Genomic DNA, 24,215 nt, shown 5'->3' on the forward strand with positions numbered 1-24,215 from the left:
GACCAGCCCAGGACCTGAAGGACAGCTACTCGGCTTTCACCCCAGCTGTACTGTTAACTCACTGGGTGTCTGTGGTTAGGATCCTCTTTTTCCTGGACCTCAAAATGGGTTGGACCAGACCCATCTCTAAGGCCTTTATATAACACTGCACCACCGCTATGATTTCTAAGCACCTCAGCTCCTGAAACCCACTCCCCTGGGCCACAGAGGGAGAATGGAAAAAAGGGCACGCACGTGACATCTTGGAAGGATGGAGTTGGTGCTGAAATGGGGCAAGGGCCAGAAGGTCCTCTTCCCTGGCCCGAGGCTGTCTCCCATCTGCCTTTTCTCAGGGTGGGGGCCTGAGAGGGGTGGCCTCTTGGTTGAAGACCCTCTCATTTCCTTACACAGTACCCTCTTTGGCTTTGCCAGGGACCCAGACCCGCTTCAGCCAGGAGCCAGCCGACCAGACTGTGGTTGCCGGACAGCGGGCTGTGCTCCCCTGTGTGCTCCTCAACTACTCTGGGATCGTGCAATGGACCAAGGATGGGCTGGCCCTGGGTATGGGCCAGGGTCTCAAAGGTGAGTGGGGCTGCCCAGCCACCCAGCTTCCAGACAGCCCCATTTTCACCCCTATTCCCAGCTTAGACTTGCGGCCTCTCTCCTTTCTTTTCCTCGGGAAGCTCTTGGCCTCCCCTCTCCATCTCCTCCTGAGCTTTGTCCTGTCCATCCTGCATCTTTGCCTTTCCTCCCCACTGTGGAGGCTGAGGAAAGCCAACCCCATGCCTGGGAGATCAAGGGAAACCAAGAGACCTCTGCATAAGACAGACAGACAGACACTGTGAGGTGCTGCAGGCCGACAGGTCAAATAGGAGATGCTGGGACCGTACCGTCACCTGCATGCTGGCAAGCTCCAGCACTTCCTTTGTCCCCTCAAGTGCATCACACACGCTGGCTCTGCTCCAGCTTCCCCCAACTCAGGCTGCATTTGCTCAGAGGCCAAAAACTCATTTTAATATCAGCCTGAGCATTTATTTAGTTATTCATTCAACAAGCGTTTATTAAGCACTGGCTATATAGCCAGTGTTGAAGAAAACAATGATTCAGTCAGAAGCAAACAAACAAAAAATCCTCCTTTATTCCCAAGCAAGTAAAGAGATCTGTGGAAAGGCCACCTGACAGAACGGGTGAGGAGTCAGGATATCTAGGCTGTAGTCCTGTCTTTGCCACTACCAGCTGGGTGATCTAGGAAAATCCCCTCCCCTCACTGAGCCTTGGTTTACTGCAGTGTGAAACAGGCCCACCAGTCACTTTGAAGGTGTGCCTGCCTTCAAAGTGCATCTGTGGGTTTTGCAGTAAAGGAGAGAATGTGCCTTGCAAAAACATATTGTTAGCTGTAAAGTACTATAATAGCGTATGGAAGGACTGTATATTTCTGTTCTTACTTTTGAGGGGGTTGAGATTACTTGCTGTGGGTTCCAGGTATTAGCACAGGTTGGGGAAATTTGTGTGGAGCAATCTATAGAAAGGGTTTGGTGCATCTATTGATGATGGAAAGAGAAAGAAACTAGGAGAGAGAGAGAGAGAGAGAAATCAATAGATATGGAGTGAGAAGGATCGATAGCCTCTGGACAGAGGGAGATAATGGGAGGGAGCTGGTGGTGGGAGGGCAGGAGAGTGGGCTGGGATGGGTGGGAGCCTGCGGGGAGGAGGGTACAGGAGACTGAATGAGAGGCCCAAAGGCTCAGCGGCCCACTGAATTCAGCCCTCGTCCATACAAGGAACCAGGGCTCTGGGGAGGGGCTCCTTCAGAGAGCTGCAGGACTCTGCCTCATCACCCCTCCCCTGGTGAGTGGCGGGGGCAAGACCGTGGCCGCCTTGGGCTTCCCGCCTTGGGCTTCCCGCTGCCTTGCAAGTCCCACAGAGGCGCCCCCAGTGAGCTCATGTCTGTGCGGCGGTGCCCTATATTTCCTAGCGCCCACACACTCTCCCTCTCTCCTTTTCGCCCTGCTGGCTGCCTTTCTCCCCCTCTCCCTTTGCTATCATTATGAGAGACATTTGTCTGCAAACAGCTTCCGAGATTTCATCTGCTCCTGCTCATCTCCCTGCTCCTGCTCTCCCCTGGCTTCTGCTCTCCCCCCTGTTCATCCCTCCTGTTTTATGGCTCCCAGTCTCGCCATGGGGGGTCCTGACATTATGGAGTCTGGCACTTCATGATCTCACCTGCCAACCGTGCCCCAGGAGAGGGCAGAGGAAGATGTGCTGGCTGGGGATGAGTGTGGGTACTGACAGGAGATGAGATGTTGGGGGAGGATGAGTCCTTGGGACACAGTGGTCCCGACTCCAAGGCTGGGCCTCATCCTTTCTGTTTCTGCAGCTTGGCCACGGTACCGGGTCGTGGGCTCTGCGGACGCCGGACAGTACAACCTGGAGATCACAGATGCCGAGCTCTCTGACGACGCTTCTTATGAGTGCCAGGCCACGGAGGCTGCCCTGCGCTCCCGGAGGGCCAAACTCACTGTGCTCAGTAATGACCCAGGGCCCCTCAGCGCCCCCAGACCCTTGTCTCTCCCGCTCTCCAATTCCCTTTTTAATTCTGCAGCTTCTTCCTCTCTTCCTGGCCTCATCCCTGTCCCGCTGTCTCCCTGGTTCTCTCTCCTTCCTTAAATGGCTTCCAAAAACCAATGCAGATGAAAAGTGTTTAGGGGGCTGGTGGCCATGCAGGTTGTGTGGGCCTCTGCTCCAGCCTTCGCCCAGGCCAGTCTGGGGGCCCAGCCCCACCTCAGGACTTAATGCTGCGGAGACAGGGCTGTCCTGAAGGAGAGGAAGAGTTGGGATGGTAGAGATGTGGTCCCTCCCTTTCCCAGCTCACGTGGCAGTCAGGACTGGGGTCAGAGAGTCTCTCCTTCCTCCCTTCCATTCCTCTCCATGGCCTCTGATCCCCAGCAATGGCTCTTTGCTCCTTTTCCTCTAAACCAGCCCTTCCAGCCTCAGCTGCCTCCTCCCTCTCCCCCGATCTCCCTTTCTCAGTGCTGACCCCTCCTCTTAGATTCACCTGGGCCTCCTCAGGGAACAGGGAGCTGGAAGGACCTGAGGGCTGGACCCCAGAGGGCCGGGGCTGGGGTCCTGCTGTGTCTGCTCCAGGCTGTAGCTGTAGGAGGGCTTGCCTCTAGGAGCCCTGCTCCCTGCAGGAGTCTATGGGGGTGGGGGGGACAGAGCAGATGTCCCTCTATGGTAACCCCTGGGGCCATGTGCATAAGGAAGGGACTCTCCTGCAGGAGGCCCGGGAATGAGGCCAGCCCTGGCACGCCCCTCACCCCTCTCTCCAGGCCTCCCATCTTTCTGCCTCTCCAGATTCATGGTATCGAGGTGCCTCGGCCTCAGTTCTGCTTGTCTCTAACGTGAACCTTTCTGCCTGTGACCCTCTGTTCCCTCTGTTGATTTTTGTCCCTATCTCTTTCCTTCCTTCAAATGGATTTATTCTGCTTCCCTCTCTTTTCCCTCCCTGTAACCAGAAATCACTGAAGTGGGGACTAAGGAGAGGAGCTGAGCTTGAACACCAGGATGCTTTCTATTTAGAGGGAAGAGGAGTGAGAGTGTGACAAGTTGTCTGGGTGGGCTGCTGGGAGTCCAGAGACCTGGGTCATTTTGATCCTAAAGAGGTCACGACCCCTGGGCACAGGGTTTCTCATCCATAATGTGGCACAGTGACGCCAGCCTTTTTTAGCAATTGCCGCCTCGCTGCTCCCTGCACAGGGAGCTGTAAACTGTGAAGATCTGGATAAGTGTGAGGTGTCAGGATAAGTGAGGCCTGGAGGAACCCAGCAGCTGGTTTCTTTGGATGTAAAGGCCCCAAAGGACTAGGATTCAAGGCTGGTTGGTGACTTGCTTTTCCTCTCTAGGACTAAAATAGGAAGAGTAGCCAGGAGCAGGACTGGGAATGGAGAGGAGGAATTAGAGCTGAGCACAGGATGCCAACACATCATCTTGCATCTTGTAATGGCACGCGGGGCCAGGCGTTCCAAGGGAACCACGACTTAGGGGAAATTCTTCCTTCATTTACCCTCCCTTACTGCCTCTATTTTGGACCCTGGAAAGTGCTACTTCTGCCTTGGAGAACTCCCATCATAATGAAGGGTCCTGATGCTCTTCACTTCTCTCTCCAACCCCAGTACAGAGATGGAGAGAGAAAGATGAAGAAAATCCTACTAGGCACCTAGGTGTGGTGGGAGCAAGGGCTTATAATGGCCTCCATTGACTTGGCTGTCAAGGAAGACTTCCTGGAGGAGGAGGAGGAGGAGGAGGATATCAAAGGGAACCCTAGATGGAGGAGTACCTTGTTCAAAAGCTTGTAGGTCAAGCTTGTAGGTCAATGAGGGTGTGCTGCTTGAGCAGGGAAACTGGCTTGTGGGAGGGTGTGGTCAGTGTTGGGTGGGGTCTTCCTGGCCTGACTTGAAAGGATGATTGGAGCCAGGGAAAGCCTTAAAAGTCAGAACTGCCAGGGAGGTAGGTTTAGTCCAGCTGCACCTTTCCCCTGACTCTGTCCCCTCCTGGTCTCTTTCTTGAGTGCTGAAACACCTGGCAGAGGCACCACACAGAGGTAATAAGAAAGCATGACATTTCTTTTCTTTTCTTACTTTGCAGTACTAGGGATTGAACCCAGAAGCACTCTACCCCTGAGCTACATCCCCAGCTCTTTTTGCTTTTTGTGTTTTTGAGGCAGGGTCTCACTAAATTTCCTGGGCTGTCCTTGAACTTGCGTTCCTCCTGCCTCAGCCTCCTGAGCGGCTGGGATTACAAGGCATGTGCCACTGGGGCCCCCAGAAGGCATGCTATTTCTTGCAGCCCTCCTGCAACCAAGAGCCTTGCCTCCTGGCAGCCTGGGGCCCAGAGACTGGGCAGGGCAGAACTGAGGAGGGGACTGTGCCCTGGACCTGGGATCAGCCTTCCTACACACCAGGCTCATAAACTCCCCTCATCCCCAGCCAATGTGCCCTTGCCCCCCCCCCCCCCCCACCTCCCCAGGCCAGCATCTTCACAGAATGAACTCTTTCACTCTTCCTTACCGCAGGCTTTGAGAGGAGGCCTCTGGCTCCCCCATAGAGGCAGATGCAGACATGATATAGATCTGTAGACCTACAGCTCATTATTCACAGCAATAACAACCAGAGTGCACTGCGATGAGCTCAGCTTCGGGGTCGGGCAGGCCTGCTTCACATCCCAGCTCTGCCACTGAATTCACCCTCACAGCTCTGAGTGCATTAGCGTAACCTTCCCAAGCCTCAGTTCCTTATTGGTAAATTGGGGTTAATGATATTTCCATGAAGGATTAATGAAGTATAGCTTGTGGTAAGGTAAAATAAAAACATATACAGGAAACCGATGGCTGACAGAAGGTAAAACTTCCAAGGAAGGCTGAAATTATTGTTGATCATGTTACACTTTACAGGTGGCTTCACTTCCTTGATCTCGTTTTACGTCCACAACAACAACTTTGGGGAGTCGGTATCAATGTTATTTTTGAAATTTTACAAATGAGGAAATAGAGGCCACTGACACATGGGCATACTGATATACATTTAAGTCATAAATCCTAAGATCATGTTCATATGCACGTGCACACGGGGACTCCTACGTTCTAACAGCTGGCAGAGAGATACTGCCATGACTTTTTTTCCTTTGCCCAGATACTGAAGGCAGTGATGGGCTTATAGGGAGTAGGTAAAGAGTTTGAAAGATTCTAGAAAAGGGTGGGCTGGCGGCAGAAGTGACAGATGGATAGTTCTTCCCTGAACAAAGGGAATGGAGAGCTGATAGGAGAGCTCAGAAGGTTGTCCTGCCTGCGGGAGGGGCCCCACACAATTGGGTGTGTGTATGGCATCTCCACCTGTAGAAGCTCAGGGCTCTGATTATCCAGCACCTTACTTCCTGGTATGACAGCAAGATGTGACCGTTGAGGGGCCCTTGGAAGACCAGGAGACCCTGAGAGACAGCCCCTTACCCATTTCTCTCCACATTTCTCTAGTTCTCAAGCTGTTTCCCAACTGCATCCCCAAACCTGCCTCCATCTGGCATTGGAACCAGATACACCAGGGTGCAAGGAGTTGGAGCTGGGGATTCAGGACAGTTAACCAGACAGGAGCCAGCGGGTGGGGAGGGGATCAAAGTGAACACATTTTACATATCACAAGAGTCTTACACAGTAGTCTACGTACAGCATCTCACTGACACTCCAGTGAGTAGGCATTATGATTCTGATGAAGAAACTAAGACTCACAGACCCCAGAGACTTGCCCCAAATCACAAGGGCGGCAAACAGGTGCTGGGATCTGAAACCACAGCAACTCGATTCTAAATTCCATCCTTTTCCTAGAATACCATGGGGCATGCTTGAGTTGCACAGAACACTAGGACAGGGCTATAAGTGGTTCATTGCTATTGGAAACCCCAACATACGGAACCTCATTTCACAAACTCTAAGACAGCCCTTCCTTCTCCCGCTCCATGAACCTCCTGGAGTCTCCTTTCAAGGGTCCCATTTGGAAAACTCCCTCAGTGTCCTCCTTGTCTTTTCAGAAAGAAGGGAGGGGAGCAGTGAGCATTCGCTGGCGAACGCCTGTAATCCCAGCAGCTCAGGAGACAGAGTCAGGAGGATTGCTAGCTCAAAGCCAGCCTCAGCAAAAGCAAGGCACTAAGCACTCAGTGAGACCCTGTCTCTAAATAAAATACAACATAGGGCTGGGGATGTGGCTCAGTGGTCAAGTGCCCCTAAGTTCAATCCCCAGTATCCCGCGCCAAAATTAAAAGCCAAAAAAATCTTATTTCCAGCTGATCATCACTGTGTGGACTAAAAAGATTATAATCAAAATCCTCCTGCCTTTATCCGATCAATTGTCCATTTATTAATTCAGCAAAAATCCCCCCAAGTGCCTGCTAACTACCAAGCTCTGGCTAGACATTGAGGGTTTAGAGTAAATAAAAAGAGCCCCAAGGGAACTCACAATCTGATTCACCTGAGCATTTAGAAACCTGCAGAGATTTGGGATAGAGAAGCATCAGATATCTGACAATTTGATTCTTTAAGCATTTAGTAGAGGGCTGATTTGGTCTAGGCACTGGAAACTATATTAATATTAGTAGGGGAGGGTCTCTGCTTTCCAGGGGGTAACAGTTTTGGTTGGAATATGGTTAGATAATTATTGCAAGTAACTCAAATACAGATAAGAGCTGTATCTAGATAGTGCTGAGAGCTGTGGGTGACTGGCTGGGGAACAGGGCATGAGAAACTTGTGTAGCAACTGAGGCTTGGGCCCCAGCGGCAGCCATGAGAGAAGGGTGTACCATCATGAATGGGGTGCAGAGCTGCAGGGCCTGACTCTAGGACCCCAGAGCCGGGGCTGAGGTGCTGCGCACTCACCATGTTCAAGGCTGCTGCAGCCATTGAAGGTGTGTGAGCAGGGGGGTGGCAAAGTTTTAACTGTGCCAAAGGGAGAATAAGGTGCTGCAGAGTTGCTATAAAAGTCTTGCCCATCTGGTTGCCCCAAGGCAGAGGAGCAGGCTGGAGGGGATGGATGTAAGAAGCCCTGTGGGGGTAGACACCCTTCCCTAGGCTGTGAGCTGTACTCAAAGCCTGAGATCCCAGCCCTTTCCTGAGTTTGAAGCTATCGCTCCATCTGTAGTGTCCACAAGCCATGTGTATACATGAGCCATGATGTGGGGTATGGTACCAAAAAATGACTCAGGCTTGGAAAGTGTGGAGGAGGATGCAGGGATGCCTCTGTGGACAGAGGTTTTGGTCAGGAGCACGCTGTTGGCTGCAGCCTGGGCTGACTCTGCTTTGCTTTCCCCCGCAGTCCCCCCGGAGGACACCAGGATTGATGGAGGCCCTGTGATTCTGCTGCAGGCGGGCACCCCCCACAACCTCACATGCCGAGCCTTCAACGCCAAGCCTGCAGCCACCATCATCTGGTTCCGGGATGGGACGCAGCAGGAAGGTGCTGTGGCCAGCACGGTGAGACCCTGGCCTGCCCTGCTGGCTTCCCTTGGTCCAGCCCTAGGTCACCTTTCCTTCCCCACGGGGGTTTGACCATAGACTGGGGAGAGCACAGATGTGAGAAGGGACCCTTTCATTATACACTAGAGACAGAGCTGGATTTCCAGGTTCTCTGTGCCATTTAGCTGAACAGCAATGAAGAGTAGTAATAATAGCTGCCATTGATTAAGCACCTCCTGTATGCCAGGTATGGCACATGATAAGCACTTTCTGGACAGTCTCCCTTAATCCTCATACAAGTCCCAGGAAGTAGGTGCTACTTTGAGCCCACAAAGGGGTAACTGATAACCAGAGAAGTTGCATGCCTTGCCAAGGTCACACAGCTGGCCAGTAGCACAACTGGAATTTATACCTGGGTCTGACAGTGCTTTCTCTCCACAAATCACTTCTACCTGCTTCCTTCAGCATCAGGTTGGCACGCTATCCCAATCATGACAACTAAGAGGTTGGGGAAGCAGGGATTACTGCTTATGTTTTATTGATAAGGAAGCTGTTGCAGTAAGTGACTTGCCTGAGATCACGTGGCAAAATTGATGGTAGAAGCCCTTCTGGTGGTGCACGCCTATAATACCGGGGACTTGGGAGACTGAGGTAGAAGGATTGCAAGTTGGAGGCCAGCCTCAGCAACTTAGGGAGACTTTCTCAAAATAAAAAATGAAAAGGGCTGGAGTGTAGCTCGATAGAGTACCCTTCGGTTCAATCTTGGATACCATGGAAAAGAAAAAAAGAATCTTTGTTTCTGGGGTTCCTGGGCTAGCCATGGGAAACATATGTGTGTACATGTGTGCCCAGACCTTTGCTGAGCGCTGCAGGAGATGCTTCTCAGTGTGGGAAAGAGAATGTTCTTCAAAGGATAAGCCTAAAGGATTCTGTCTTTAGCTCTATTCTTAACACACTGTATGACCTTGAAAAATTCCTTCCACTTCTCTGTGACCTTAGTGTCACCATTTTATAAGTGGTCATTTGGCCTCAGTAGTTCTTAACCCTTTACCACCAAGGACTCTGTTATTTTTCTCTTGTAGGGTACATGTTTCAAAATATTTTGGCTGCTGGGGATGTAGCTCAGTGGTAGAGCAATTGTCTAGCATGTGTGAAGCCCTGGGTTCAATCTCCAGTACTGAAAAACAAGATATATATATACACACATATATGTGCATATATATGCATATATGTGTATATATATATTCACATAAAATCTGTCAAGCAAGTCAATTTGTTATGGTATTTCTTGTCTACCCCTTTTCATATTTATTTAAGCCTGTGGCACTTTAGAGCAACATGAGTGTTATCGTACTGTCACCGCCCCCAAAGATATATATATGATTGTTGAACTGCAGGACCTTACCTTGGTTCATGGCATCATTTCCCTTAGGCAGTTTACAATATGGAAAACAGCTTGAGGGCTCTTGTGACCACTTTTGGGGACCTCTGCTTGCATGTCACGGAGCCAGTGTGAATCTTTGAGTCTGTGAATCCCTTCCCTAAACTCGAGGATTTTACAGGTTAGTCAGAAAGACCCAGCACTGAAACACCCCAGTGAGCCAGGCTGGATGTGCCTAGAGCTGTGTGTAGGACACCCTGACTGTGAGAGGCCAAGTTCAGGCTCAAAGTCCTGAAGCCTGGGCTGGCCCCAGGAGGCTCTCCAGAAAAGAAGGGCTCGCACTGGGCTCAAAGAATTCCAAGAATGAAGCTCAATGCCACAAGGGAAACTGTACATCACAAAGTGAATTCTTGTGCAAGCTATGAACTTCAGTGATAATATGTCAATATTGGTTCATCCATTTTAACTAATCAGTTAATTTATATTTGAGGTACCAAGTATTGAACCCAGGACTTGTCTATGTCCAAGCTATATCCCCAGTCTCTCTCTCTTTTTTTTTTTTTTATTATTTTTTAATTTGTTGTAACTTGTTGTACATGACAGTAGAATGCATTTATACATTTTGATAGATCATACATAAATGGAGTGTAGTCTCTAATTTTTCTGATCCTACATCTTGTAGGATCACATCAGTTTTATTTTGAAACCAGGTTTCACAAAGTTGCTGAGGTTGGCTTTGAACTTGTGATCTTCCTACTTTAGCCTTCCAAGGTGTTGGGATTACAGGCATGTGCCACCACACCTGGTTATTGTAATAAATTCATCACACCAGTGCAAGATGTTAATAATGAGGGAAACTCTGAGGTGAGGAGACTATATGGAAACTATATTCTGCTCTAAAATACTGAAGTCTGATAAATGGAAAACAACAACAGCACATCATGATGCAGAAGCTGGCAGCAAGGGAGGGAGCTGAACTTTAAAGTCCCCCATCAGCCCAAGCTCAGCTCCCAGTGGTCCCCTGAGAGCAGAGAATTTTTAGCTTGACCATGTCACCCACCTTGGTCCTTCCCAGGAACTGCTGAAGGATGGAAAGAGGGAGACCACCATCAGCCAGCTGCTCATTAACCCCACAGACCTGGATATTGGACGTGTCTTCACCTGTCGCAGCATGAATGAGGCCATCCCCAGTGGCAAGGAGACTTCCATTGAGCTGGATGTGCATCGTGAGTGTGATCCCTCAGAGGGGCAGTAGGGGCTATGAGGTGGGGAGGGGATGCAGGCAGCCTTTGAGAAGCCCAAAATAAGCATCCCCTGGAGGCCCCAGGGCAAATGTTCCCTTCCTTGTCTTCAGTTTTCTGGTTGGAACTATGGGCACTGAGGGCTGACAGAAGGGAGGTTGTAGTTGCAGAAAATAAAACACAGACCAACAATGCCTTATCCACATTTCCAAACTAAAGTGATTTAGGGGTAAAACCTGAACCCAGGTTCCTCACAGTCTTATTTAACTTAAGCTTCTGTTGGGTGTGGTGGCACATGCCTATAATCCCAGCAGCTAGGGAGGCTGAGGAAGGAAGATAGGAAGTTCAAGGGCAGCCTTGGCAACTCAGTGAGACCCTGTTCCAAAATACAATTAAATAGAACTGAAGAATGTGGTTCAGTGATAGAGTGAGCATCCTTGGATTCAATCTCCAGAACTGCCAAAATAAATAATAAATAAAGTGGGTCATATGTTTCACTTCAGATGTATTTATATGTCACTGTGACATTGCCCAAATGCTGCTGGGGGTTTTGCATAGTCGAGTCTTTCTAAAATTTTGAAAAATTCCAATTCCAGTCCCAAGGGTTTCAGATAAGGGATTGTGGACCTGTACCTGCTTCTTGGAGTTGTGAGAATTAAATAAGTTAGAGTATAAGAACACCTAGTATGGGGTGTACTTACCTGGTAGATACTCAGTAAATTCCCTCTGCCCAGGGAAACATGGGGGTGCCATCAGCAATTGGGGATGCTCCCATCCTTTCCCCTTGTAGTGAGACAAGCGAGCCCACACTGACGCCTAGTGGCCATCATGTGTCATTACATCCATCGAATAATTTGTCCCTTGGGTACCATCCTTTGTGGTCAGTCACCCTAGCCAACCACCCTTCCACCTATATAGAAAAGATGAGGGAGATGGTTTATTCATTGGACCTAGTGTGCTATAAACCCAAATTCCCAGATCACACCAGAATGGCGAGGTCTGAACATATGTGCTAGGGAGAGAATAAGAAATTCAAGGGACAGAAAAGACCCTGACTTCCTGTCCCCTACTTTGCAGACCCTCCTACAGTGACCCTGTCCATTGAGCCACAGACGGTGCAGGAAGGCGAGCGTGTTGTCTTCACGTGCCAGGCCACAGCCAACCCTGAGATCCTGGGCTATAGGTGATAGGGTCGGGGCTGGGAGCGCTCTGGGAGGGATAGTGGAGAGGCTCTTGAGACCAGGAGGTGGGGGGTACTGCAGAGCCCAGTGTTCCTGGATGTAACTGAGAGCGTGCCAAGTCCTGATCCCACTTCTGTGTTGCATCCTCCCCCAGGTGGGCCAAGGGGGGATTCCTGATTGAAGATGCCCACGAGAGCCGCTACGAGACAAATGTTGATTATTCCTTCTTCACGGAGCCCGTGTCTTGTGAGGTCCACAACAAAGTGGGGAGCACCAACGTCAGCACTTTAGTAAATGTCCACTGTGAGTAGCTGAAATGATAGGGACAGGAAGAAAGAGCCTTAAAAGGGTGGAGGTGGAGGGGAGAAAGGATCTATGCAGCTGAAGGAAGTAAGATGGGGAAACCATCAAGGGGAGGTAACGGGGCAGGGGCAGGAAGAAGAGACTGATGAGCTTTGGACCTGACGAGTTGCTTGTGTTTATCTCAGTTGCCCCTCGGATTGTAGTTGACCCCAAGCCCACAACCACAGACATTGGCTCTGATGTGACACTCACCTGTGTCTGGGTTGGGAATCCCCCCCTCACCCTTACCTGGACCAAAAAGGACTCAAACATGGTAAGATTCTCCCTGGCCATTCTGAATACTGGGAGGAAGGGGTATGACCCTGGAGGTCTAGCAAGGGGCAAGGAGGGGGCTGGGATTCTTTTTAAAATTGAACCTGGGATATATCTAGGGTTCTGGGATTTGGAGAAGGATAGTACTTGCAATCAGCCCTACCCCTGCTCACTCAACAGCTGACCAGTTCAGAGGCTGTGGGAGGGACAACCTGGCCTATGCATGGGATGCAGCTGGTGGGGGAGGAGGAAAGAGGGCCTGAGGTGACATTGCTTTGGTGGCAAAAGAGCCAGTAAATTAATGGTGCACAGGAAAGTGGGGAAGCTGGAATGACTCACTAGAGAAGAGAATGTCGGATTCCACAGCTCTAGAGACCCACTAATGTGGGTCTAATGACAGTTTGGACCAGAATGGTAGGAAGAGGAATTTCAGAATAAAGTGTCCTACCTGGTTTGGCAATAAACACACTAGAGGAGATCATTAAAAGGGGCTTTATCTTAAAATTATTGCAGCCTCCACCTGCCCTCTCTGGCCTTCACTCAGTCCCTGCCCACTCTTGCACAGATGATACGTTTAAGTGCCAGTGTGTTTAGAGTCAGGAGATGAATCAAATGGACTTGGGAACTCTGTTTCCCTTCTGGGAATTCACATGTGGCCCTTCCTGCTTTCTTTCCAATGCCTCCAATGCGGGGCCCTCACGGACCTAGGGGTCCAGGCCTCCTGGCTCCCCACCCGAGGCTGCTCTCTCTGCCCAGGTCCTGAGTAACAGCAACCAGCTGCTTCTGAAGTCGGTGACCCAGGCAGATGCCGGCACCTACACCTGCCGGGCCATTGTGCCTCGCATCGGAGTGGCTGAGCGGGAGGTGCCACTTTATGTAAATGGTGAGTGACCTGAGTGGGGTGGGGGTAGGGGCTACTGGGCAGGACCTGCAGGTTCCGACTGGCCCTAAACATGTCTTCTTGCTCCCAGGCCCCCCCATTATCTCCAGCGAGGCGGTGCAGTATGCTGTAAGGGGCGACGGAGGCAAAGTGGAATGTTTCATAGGGAGCACTCCACCGCCCGACCGCATCGTGAGTGCTGGGACCCAGCCTGGACCCCAACCCCTGCTACTCTGCCCTGCGCCCACACAGCCTCCTCTCGCCTCCTCTGGCTTGGCGCCTTCAGTGTCCCCATCCCCTTTCCTGGTCTTCTAATCCTTTACCTTTTCTGTTCCTCTATCCCACCTCCTTCTTTAACCAGGAGCATATCCCATTGCATCTTGAATCTTAGTGTCTTGCTCTATAAAATGGAAATAGCACTATCACTCCTTACCTGTAAGACTGCAGTGAGAAGTAATTAGTCAACAGGTGTGCTGAGGCTGGTGGAGCCCCTGGTCCCTGTGAGCTCGCCTCTCCTGCTCATCGCCTGTGCTTTCACATCCCTCCTGATCTTTAATTCCTTCCTCTTCCCTTCTCCTTCCTCCCCTTGCCTTGCTTGCTTCCTCCTTCCCCACAGGCTCTCCTGTCCCCCCTGCCTATTCTTCTCTCCCTTCTCCTGCCTTCCTCCTTCCAACCCCTCACCACTCCTCCCTCTTCTCCCTGACACCATGAGCCATTAATTCGTTCCATGACCATTAACCGTCAAACCCCTCATCACATTTAATGACCATTTGGCTAACTCCAGGGCTGCCCAGGGACACTTCATTACCACGGCCGCCCGGGCAGCGGACCACTCGGCTCCTGGGGGGCAATCTTTGCAGAGCTAGGAGGATTGATCCCTGGAAAGGAGCCAGTTAGTTCTCGGCTGCTCCCCTTCCTTAGCTCTACTCTGTGGGTGAGGACATGGTGGTGGTGGGGTACCTGGCTGGGAGGTCAGGGAGGCTGGGGTCTAGGGGATGCTCCTTCCTAGTTCCTGCCTATCACAAGAGCCTGTGATGGGTCCGCAGTGCCAGCATGCAGGTTCTTGTGGGTTGGTTAAAGGTAAGGCTAGCTGCAGTTGTAGCTCAGTGGTAGAGGACTTACCTAGCACATGTGAGGCACTAGGTTCAATCCTCAGCACTACATAAAAATAAATAAATAAAATAAAGGTTTTTTAAAATTTTTTTTATTATTATTATTATTTTTTTGTGGTGCTGGGGATAGAACTCAGGGCCTTGTGCATGCAAGGCAAGCACTCTACCGACTGAGCTATCTCCCCAGCCCAAAATAAAGGCTTTTTAAAAACAAACAAACAAACAAACAAAAAAAGCTAAGGCTAAAGATTGAGTTATGGAATCCTAGACTCCAGAATTGGAAGAATTTTGAGTATTGTTCATTGCTAGCCTGATTCTCTCATTTTACAGATGAAGAACCTGAGACCTAGAGAGGGAAAGAGAGGCTACACAGGGATTCAGGGATAGGAGAAAGCCAGGATTAAAGCCCAGGGTCCTCAAGTTCCAATCCAGAACTTTCTGTGCAACATCTGGGGTTCCCTTCGTTGGGTCAGCTGCATCCACATCACTTGGGATCATAATAAAAATATCCCTAAATCTCTTCCCTGGAGGCTCTCCTTTTTACAGAATTTCCCTAAGTAAATTTGACATTCTCCATATTTATGTTTGGAAGCCAGTGCTCCTCTTAGAGTAGAGATTCAATGCCAAGGGTTTGAGGCATTAGGTTTGTGATGTTATAGCATAAGTGACTTTATAGGGTAAGTGTTGGTCTGGGCTTAGGACACACAGGGCAAGTGGGAATGAGGGTGCTAGAGGGAGGAGCAGGTGACACCTGGGCAAATGCTTCTGCCACTTCCTCCTTTCTTACCACCTTCCTGTCCTCCCCACCCCAGGCTTGGGCATGGAAGGAGAACTTCCTAGAGGTGGGGACCCTGGAACGATACACAGTGGAGAGGACCAACTCGGGCAGCGGGGTGTTGTCCACACTCACCATCAACAATGTCATGGAGGCTGACTTCCAGACCCACTACAACTGCACTGCCTGGAATAGCTTTGGGCCGGGCACAGCCATCATCCAGCTGGAAGAGCGAGGTGACTGGCCGTGCACAGGGCAGCCCAGGGATTCTGCTCCCTCTTCTCTCCAGGGCAAGGCTCAGAGAGAGAGAGAGAGAGAGAGAGAGAGAGAGGACTCCTTCTCTTGAGTAGCCCTACCAGCTAGCCTTGGTGCTCAGTTGGGAAATTTGCTCTCTTATGAACATTTATTGAGCATCTTTATGTGCCAGGCTCTGCAGTAGGGGCTGCAGGGACAGTTGTGAATAAGACAGAGTGCCTGCCCACAAATAACTTTCAGCTTAGTGGAGGAACTTACAGAGTGGAAGCAAATGAATTCGAATAGAGAAAAATGATCTGTACAAGGGACTAATGCTACCTATCTCCTTGGGTGTTTTGTTAGGATTAAATGAGACAATATTTACAAAATGCCTGGCATATGACAGGTGCTCAGTAAGTTTGGGATCCCTTACTGCTTCAAAAATCCTTAGTCTGATAGGAGAGATGTGTTCCCTCTTTCAGGCACTGCTGGCAGGATGGATTGCTGTTGACTTTTGGACATCCTCAAGTCTGATAAGGAAAAGACAGCATTTGTTTTTGTTCTTGAGAACTAACCATTGATATTGGGTATAGGGAACCATAGAAAATGACTAGAGATCTCATCAATTTAGATTTAGCTGAGGATGCCACAGGGCGTGATGTGGGTAGGGAGAGGAGAGCGGTGTGGCTGGGGAAGGTGACTAGAGAGTGGAACATACATGGCAGATCAGTGTTTGGAGACAGCTGTCCCCAAGCAGGGAGGGACCCTGCCTAGGAAGGGGGGACTATACTTCATGGTCAGGTGAACCAAAAGAGAGGGGCAGACAGACTAACCAAGGGCCAGAGTCAAGCTGATACCCAGCTGCAGGGATGGGACACAGCCATGAACTCAAGTCTGGTCCAGCTGAAGCACTACAATCCAGCAACAATCCAGACCTCCCTCTCCAGTGCAGCCTGAACTTGAACCTCAGATGGTCCACAAGCTCAGTCACAATTTAGGCTTGTACACCATCCAGGGTTGCCACTGTAGCTTGTGGCCCACACTGAGCTCAGATCCCCAGTAGGGCTCCACCCTCACCCCTGCTCCTTTCCTTCCCCTATCGGAAGAGGTGTTACCTGTGGGCATCATCGCTGGGGCCACCATCGGCGCAGGCATCCTGCTCATCTTCTTCTTCATCGCCTTGGTGTTTTTCCTCTATCGACGCCGCAAAGGCAGTGAGTATGGGCCCTGCACACACCTGTCCCCACTGCCCCTTCCAGGGCACACGGCAGACAGCGCCTGTGAAGGGCGAAGGGGGTGGCAGCTGAGCTCCCCAGCTCGTGGGTGCTGGAAGCAGCCACTGCAGAAAGCACCTGAGCCAGCTGCATCTCCCCACACCAGGTCGAAAGGACGTGACCCTGAGGAAACTGGACATCAAGGTGGAAACAGTGAACCGAGAGCCACTCACGATGCATTCTGACCGGGAAGATGATACTGCTAGCGTCTCCACAGCGACCCGGGTCATGAAGGCCATCTACTCGGTGAGGGCCCTGTTCTTCCCCAGCTTTGTGCCCTCTTCACACTCTCAGGACCAGCTCCACCAGCTCTCTGAGAACTGCAGTTTTCTCACCTGCCTCAGTTTACCTTGGTCCTGCCATACACACTCCCACACACAAAAACTCACACTTCCACCCACACGGACACTTACACACTCACCCCTATCTCCACACACACATGCCAGGTTAGTTTCCCTCCAGCAGAGGACAGGCAGGGGTGGCATTCCCTTAGGCTTCTTTTGTCCCATCTTTCTGCCACACAGAGTCAGACTTGGACATCCTTAGATATTTTCTGCTCCAACCCCCTCATCACTGAGATGAGGAAACAGCCCCAAATAGCAGCTCACATACACAAGGTCACACTGCATGTTAGCAGCAGAATTAGTGCTGGCTAGCCAGGGGCAGTGGCACATACCTGTAATCCCAGAGATTTGGGAAGCTGAGGCAGGAGGTGTTCAAGCAAGCCAGCAAGACCCCGTCTCAAAATTAAAAATAAAAAGAACTGGGGATGTAGCTCAGTGGTAGAGCACCCCTGGATTCCATCCCCAGTACCAGGAAAAATTAATGCTGGAAGCCAGTCTCTGACCTCTTCCTACCACATCCCAGTGCCTCTGCTGGGGGAAGATACAGAATGCAAGTCTGCCTCTGACCCCAGACCTTTCCCTTAGCAGGTGACCTCTGGGCATGGGGACAGGGTTGGCGAGGGGGGACAAGAGCAGGGCCCCCACCTCCTGACACCCGCTCCTGCCGCTCTGCAGTCCTTTAAGGATGATGTGGATCTGAAGCAGGACCTGCGCTGTGACACCATCGACACTCGGGAGGAGTATGAGATGAAGGTGGGAAAAGGGCTGGGGCTGGCACGAGGACTGACTGGGAAATAGGGTCTGAGGGCCTGTGGGTGGAGGAGGTCTGTGGAAGGAACAGTGGGGGTAGAATGGTACTGAGGGAACAGGGGAGAGCCAGACAGGGAGGCCCAGAAAGCCGTGGTGAGACTGATCCCATCAAGAGGAAGCTCCAACCTCCGTCCTCTTCTCTCCTTGTCCCCCAGGACCCCACTAATGGCTACTACAATGTGCGTGCCCACGAAGACCGCCCATCCTCCAGGGCAGTGCTCTATGCTGACTACCGTGCCCCTGGCCCTGCCCGTTTTGATGGTCGCCCCTCATCCCGTCTCTCCCACTCCAGCGGCTATGCCCAGCTCAATACCTACAGCCGGGCCCCTGCCTCTGACTATGGCCCTGAGCCCACAGCCCCTGGCCCTGCTGCCCCTGCTGGCACCGACACAACCAGCCAGCTCTCCTACGAGAACTACGAGAAGTTCAATTCCCATCCCTTCCCTGGGGCAGCTGGGTACCCCACCTACCGACTGGGCTACCCCCAGGCCCCACCCTCCAGCCTGGAGCGGACCCCATATGAGGCGTACGACCCCATCGGCAAGTACGCCACTGCCACTCGATTCTCCTACACCTCTCAGCATTCGGACTACGGCCAGCGATTCCAGCAGCGCATGCAGACTCACGTGTAGGGACCAGAGCATGGCTGGGGCATCTCTGCGGGGCAGAGGAGAAGGCTTCTCACAGCTGTTCCCTGATATTCAGGGGCATTGCTAATTGCTCCCTTCTTGGACCAGCCTTCCTCCTCCCACCATGGCAGGTGGGGAGCAGGTCTCCCAGAAATACCCCGTCCCGAGGATGGTGCTCTGTGCATGCCCCAGCCTCCTGGGCCTGCCCTTCCCTCTTCTTCGGGAGGTTGTGTCTCTTCTGACCTATGCTCTTGCTGACCCTGGCATGGGGACAGGGAAAGTCAAGGTTGGGGAAAACAGAGGGGCACTTTTTAGCATTCCCTTTCTATCCCACCCCTCTGGTCTCCCATAAGTAGACAGTGGGTACGCAGGGGTTGGCAGGCTTTGACCTAGGGGTCATTTAAGTATGAGAGTGGGTGGCTCTGGCATAGACAGATGGAAAACAGGATAGCCCATCCAGTCCCTTTGTTTGCTTTTATGTCTTAGATGCATCTGTCTCTTAGGGCACTGCAGAAGGGACCTTGGGTTTATGTTGGCTCTTGTCTACAACAGCCCTGGCACTGAGTTCAACTCCAGCCTCCACTCGGCTGGGATCAAAATGCTGGTCACTCTAGCTGCCACTGTGGACATCTTTCTGTCAGTGTGCAGAGGGATCCAGAAATCTCCAGTAGCGCAGCTCCCTTCCCTTCTTCCCCTGCTGGGGCCAGCCAGATAAGTTGCAATTGTGGTGGAGAAGGAAAGGTCAGGACCCTGTCCTGATTGATCAGCAAAAGACCACTGTGCGCTGTGTGGCAGTTCCCAGAACCAACACTAGAGGGAGGCACTCAAGCCCTTTTCTCTCCCGGTCTGCCCCATTTCCTCACTTTAACCCTTGAACCTCTTCTGGGAGTAGTAGGTTGAGGTAGGGGTGTTGTAGGCTATTTTTCAAAGGCAACAAAAAAACAATGAAAACCTCATTTGGAAAGAAGCTGTAGGGGTTACCCCTCCCCAATACAAGTCCCAGTGGAAAGAAAAAGGGATACCTGCTCTTCTCCACCAAGTTCCTGGCACCCTCCATTACCCTTTCAGTCTCCAAGCACTTTGAATCCATTTTATACATTCAGGTGGTCCAGGTGGGCTCTGATAGGGTTAGGGAAGGGCATAGTTCTCTGACTTTGCTGTCGTACCCTAAGCCCCACCAGCTGGTTAGGGCCCACCTTCCAGCGGGGCATGGGAGATGTTCTCTCCAGGGAAGTTTTGGTTTAAGTGTCTTTTTTCCCCCCTTGGACCAATCAGATTCCTTCTTCCACTTCAGTGCCTTGAGTGTCTAGCTTTGGATGACTGTCCCTGGTGGGCGGTTGTGCAGGGAGCGGTACTTGGGAAGCTTCAGACAGGCTGTCAAGTGTTACTGTGTCAGAGGAGAGCCAGGTGAGGGGACCTGGAGCGGAAGCGGGCCTGGTAGTGGCTCTGAAGGAGAACTCAGTGCTGATTGGATGGAGAAGGTGGCGCGGAAGGTACTGCAGGCATTCTAAAGCTCGTGCTCTCGTCCCACCCCCACGTGCACGCATGCCCACACACATTCCACGCAATCGCTTCTCAGCCGCCACCTTCTGACCAAAGAGAACAGGCGCCCCAAAGAGAATCTGTACCCTTGCCCAGGCCTTGTCTTCCCAAGGAGCCGCGTCTGCAGTTCGCCTCCTCACCCACTGCCAACCTGATGGGAGGGGGGCTTCATTGCAACTCCCAGAATGCTCCTTGCCCTTTCTCGGTGGTCACCATTCATTAGTCATGTTCGCTTTAATGAGTTACATGCTCATCAGCCACGGGCCATCACCACCCTTACAGATGGGTCTGTGGGGTGACATTCCCAGCCATTCCCTTGCTGATGAAGACCACGTAGTACACGGGAAGCCAGTAGCTGCAGTTCCAGCCTGTCCCTGCATCCTCCTCCGCTTCAGTGGGACAGTCCCTGTGAAATGGGACCTACCTGCGACATTTGCAGGTTTCCAGCTATAGTCCATCCCTGGAAGCTCATACACTCCTACAAAGTCCTTTCATGGGAGCACAGTGAAAAGATGTCCAGAATGCAGATTCCTGTGCAGATAAATTTGTGCAAATTTTCATAGATACCAGAAGCTGTGGCTAATTCAAACTAATTCAACTTAAGTCTAAATAGGGTGACTCTTAAAACAGGAGTATTCAAAAAAAAAAAATCGTTTTTGTTTGAGGTTTGGCCAGATTCTCATATCCTGTTTTGGGGTTTAAATGGTGGGAGCCTGCATGGTGGACCAAGTGGAATAGCTTATCTAGGGAGGGGAAGATGCCCTTGAACAGGGGGTTCTGTTATCTGAAGCTGTAGTTCCCAGCAGAACTTGGCAATCCTGATTCCCTTTAACGTTACCATTTAGTGGGAAGAGAAAGGGGCTAGTGGTCAGGAGATCCAGAATCCAGTTCTGATGCTGTCATTTACAGTGACCTGTCCTAACCTCTATGTTCATCTCCTCCAATTTTCTGTCCTGCAAAATGAGGGGATAGAGTTGCACAAACCTGTAATGATTCTGTTTTTGCTTTGTTCACGTGGGGAGGTATGGAGAGGGACTGTGCTTCTCTGATAAGGAGTTGGGAGCAGTAAGCCATTGGTGAGGGTTGGGGAGCTCAGGGGTTCTCCCCTATTGAAAGAAGCTTTCACCATGTGCTCATTATCTTGTCAGAAGTGTTGTGAATTAATTTCTACTAGGAACCCCTTTATTACAAGCAGCAACAGCTACCCTAGTTTTCTGTGCTGCTCCCCACATGATTCTGACAGGTTTGCAAAGGAGACTGACTAGGGAAGGGCATGGTGGATTTCCTTTACTTGCTCCCAGGTTACAAGCATCTCTTTGCTTGAGGGTGGTGATGGGTCCTCTGGAACACTCTACAGACCAAAGGACAGCTCATCCTGCTTACTGAACAAGGCAAAGCCTGCAGTCCCAACTATCTTGAGCTGGGGTGGGAATGGGTCCAGCTGACCCCTCTTGAGGGAGCAGGTAGAGGGAAGAGGAGGCCAGTGGTTTTGACATAAGCTTTGGGTCTCAAAGAGATTCTTATTACCTTGGATGAGCTATGGTCTCAGCTTGTGAAGTGCCCAGACTGCATCCTAAATCCTGGATCCCTCAAAGTCCAACCATAGAGTTTGCATGAAATGAAACCTATCATGGTGAGAAAGGACAGCAGTAGGCAGGGATGAGATCAGTGCTAGGCTCCCTCAAATATCAAGCTTGGAATGAAAGTTTAGTTTGACCACCCCGTGTCCCAGCCATTCGCTCTCCTCATCCAGCAGTTGCTGCTTTCCTTAAAATTTTGAGGGAAGCTTTTTCTGCCTTTGAGGATGGAGCACAGTTGCAGGGTTGTCTCTGGCCCTCCATCCCTGTTGTGAAACCGCAGACACTGTCAGGAGCATCAAGTCCTGGGCTCCTTAAAACAGTCAGATGGTCTCTCCATACACCTGGCCACAAACAGCAAGGTTAGACCATTGGGGTTCAATGAAATCCTTGTTAAAGCCAAGACCCCAACTGGGAATGAACTGACTTGGTCACAGCCTTCACTCTATGGCTGAACCATAGGACCTCCCAAAGCCACCCCAGGCTCAGAAACCCTGGTCCTCTATCATTTCAGTTCCGTGTGACCTGAGGCAGGTCACTGCTCTGTGCCTCTGCAGGTCATTCTACATGTTGGAGAAATCACTCCAGAGAATTAGTAAGGCTCCTGACCCTGGTGTGCCCAGTGAGGAGGTGATGGGGGAACAATGAGGTACACAGACAAATCGATGTCATTAGAAAGACATTTATTTTTGTGAAAAGGCTATAAAATTGGCATCTATAGATCTCATTTCCTTCTCCATTCCCCTCATGGTATTTCTCTCGTCAAAGCCAAACTGTTTCTGAGGCCATTAGCTCACCTCTGGCAGCTTGGTTCTGACACTCAGCCTCTGGGCTGGTGAGGAGAACGGAGATGTGTGGCTTGGGAGATTTCTGAATTTGGGAGATGGGGCAGAATCCCATTTTCTCGCATCACTGTGAGGGAACTCCAGGCCCTGCCGCTGGAGAAATAATTGCTGCACAGAAGTCACAGGCCATAGTGGGCAGTTCTGGTACAAGCCTGCCCTTAAAAATAATAACAACAATAATAATAACTCCATGTGCATAGAACTGTCATTTATTCCTACCAGTCTGCTGTTCCCCATCCCTGGGCTTTTTGCTGGGCCCTGACCACTGGTCTCTGCATTGGTGGGTCAGGGTCCTTCCTATTGGCTTCCGGAGCTTTCAGATTCAGCACCTGGGAACACACAAACTCTGGGGAAAGAATAGCCAAATTGCCAATACAATCAAACTTTTGACACAATCTCATTAGCAATAGTGACCCAGAAGATTTTTGCTGCCTCCAACTTCACCAGGAAGAGGCCCAAGGCTCCCTGTGGTCACATTTTCTACCCCTTTCTTGGGATTGCAACCTCTATTTCTGGCTCCAGTTGAATTTTCTCTGCCCAAATCCCAATAAATGGATCCATGAAGATAATTAAGAGAAGAAGAAAAAAATATTATTTTTGTTAGGACAAACCATCGTAGATTTTTAGCAATGTGTATTTGTGTGTCCCTCACACCTTTTCCTATTCTGCCTTTTTTTTCTTTTTTTTTTAAATATTATGTACTATATTTTTAGTCTCAAACACACTATATATTATATATATTTAATTTTTTTATATATATAAATATAAATGTTTTAAAAAGTATGATGTTTTGTGTTATTTAATATATAAGCAACTAGATACTTAAAAGCCTGTCTGGTTTGGAGTGAGATGGTCCAGGTTTGGGAAAAAGATTGCAGAGGCTATATATCTGTGTCACCTCCAGGCCATTGCGGCAAACATCCTATTCACCAGTTTGTGACTATTACAAAACCCTGAGGCCAGTTACGGTAGTTCAGGGATAAATACTAGGAGCTCTGGGTTTTGTTGTTTGTTTTGAACATAGACTCCCAATGTTCTGTACCCAGCCTGATTATGAGCATGGGAAAGGGGGAGCATTTGAATCTAGGATCCAGATCCCAAAGGAACTGGAAGTGGGTTTGCAGGCAGAGTTGGTTTTATTTATTAAAGTGCTATGGTTCGGGTAAAAAGCAAAAGGTTGCCACGTTTCCAACCTTTTGAACTTGTGGTGAAACAGATGGTTTGGCAGTGTACACACAGAGGACACCCTGCTGAGAAATCTTAAATTTTCTGAGTTTTTCTGGGATTTCACTGTGAGTAGTTTGAGGGAACATTTGATACCTGGAATTATTTTCAAATAATGATTTTGAAAGTTATAACTCATGAGAAAAATGCTGGGGCTTATCACTTTCCTCATCTAGTTAACGACTCAGCAAGCTGAAGACTGTTCACAGGAGACTTTTTGTACACAAGGGAATAGAACACAGCCAGGGATAGAGGGTATCAGAACCCTCTGATATTATTTCAGAAAGAAATATTTTTAGATAATGCAATCTAAGAAGGTTGGAGGTTATAGGCGCTGAAGCCCAGGGAGGGTTGTAGGTGCAGGGTTTGGAATCTGGAGGCAGGACTATGGTCTATAGGTTCCCAAGGTGAGTATGAGATGGGAATGAAAGACCCAGTGAGGGATGAATCTAGAGGTTGCAGCCAGGTAAATTGCACTGGCACAGATTTAAAAAAACAAAAACAAAAACAACAACAACAACAAAAAAAAACAGCATCCATGATCAGCATCTAGAAGCAAATAGATTGCCCACATGTAGT

General features: G+C 50.3%; 1 protein-coding gene across 5 annotated transcripts in view; it reads left to right on the plus strand.

The window, feature by feature from the left end:
- Positions 1–23,195, plus strand: part of KIRREL1 (kirre like nephrin family adhesion molecule 1) — a 108,874-nt gene extending 85,679 nt beyond the window's left edge. For 2 of the 5 annotated variants that reach the window (XM_079133730.1, XM_079133726.1), the window contains exons 2-15: positions 412–561; positions 2,357–2,506; positions 7,833–7,990; positions 10,429–10,579; positions 11,672–11,777; positions 11,930–12,078; positions 12,264–12,391; positions 13,099–13,273; positions 13,362–13,462; positions 15,195–15,393; positions 16,498–16,605; positions 16,772–16,911; positions 17,598–17,762; positions 17,975–23,195. In XM_079133730.1, coding sequence (XP_078989856.1) covers positions 543–561; positions 2,357–2,506; positions 7,833–7,990; positions 10,429–10,579; positions 11,672–11,777; positions 11,930–12,078; positions 12,264–12,391; positions 13,099–13,273; positions 13,362–13,462; positions 15,195–15,393; positions 16,498–16,605; positions 16,772–16,911; positions 17,598–17,762; positions 17,975–18,451 — 2,226 coding nt within the window. In that variant the 5' untranslated portion in view covers positions 412–542 and the 3' untranslated portion in view covers positions 18,452–23,195. The remainder of the gene's footprint in view (positions 1–411; positions 562–2,356; positions 2,507–7,832; positions 7,991–10,428; positions 10,580–11,671; positions 11,778–11,929; positions 12,079–12,263; positions 12,392–13,098; positions 13,274–13,361; positions 13,463–15,194; positions 15,394–16,497; positions 16,606–16,771; positions 16,912–17,597; positions 17,763–17,974) is intronic. The other 3 variants (XM_079133727.1, XM_079133728.1, XM_079133729.1) reach the window with 3 other exon arrangements.
- Positions 23,196–24,215: the final 1,020 nt, after the last annotated feature.

This window comes from Sciurus vulgaris (assembly GCF_902686455.1).
Source record: "Sciurus vulgaris genome assembly, chromosome: 1".
NCBI classification, from domain to species: domain Eukaryota; kingdom Metazoa; phylum Chordata; class Mammalia; order Rodentia; family Sciuridae; genus Sciurus; species Sciurus vulgaris.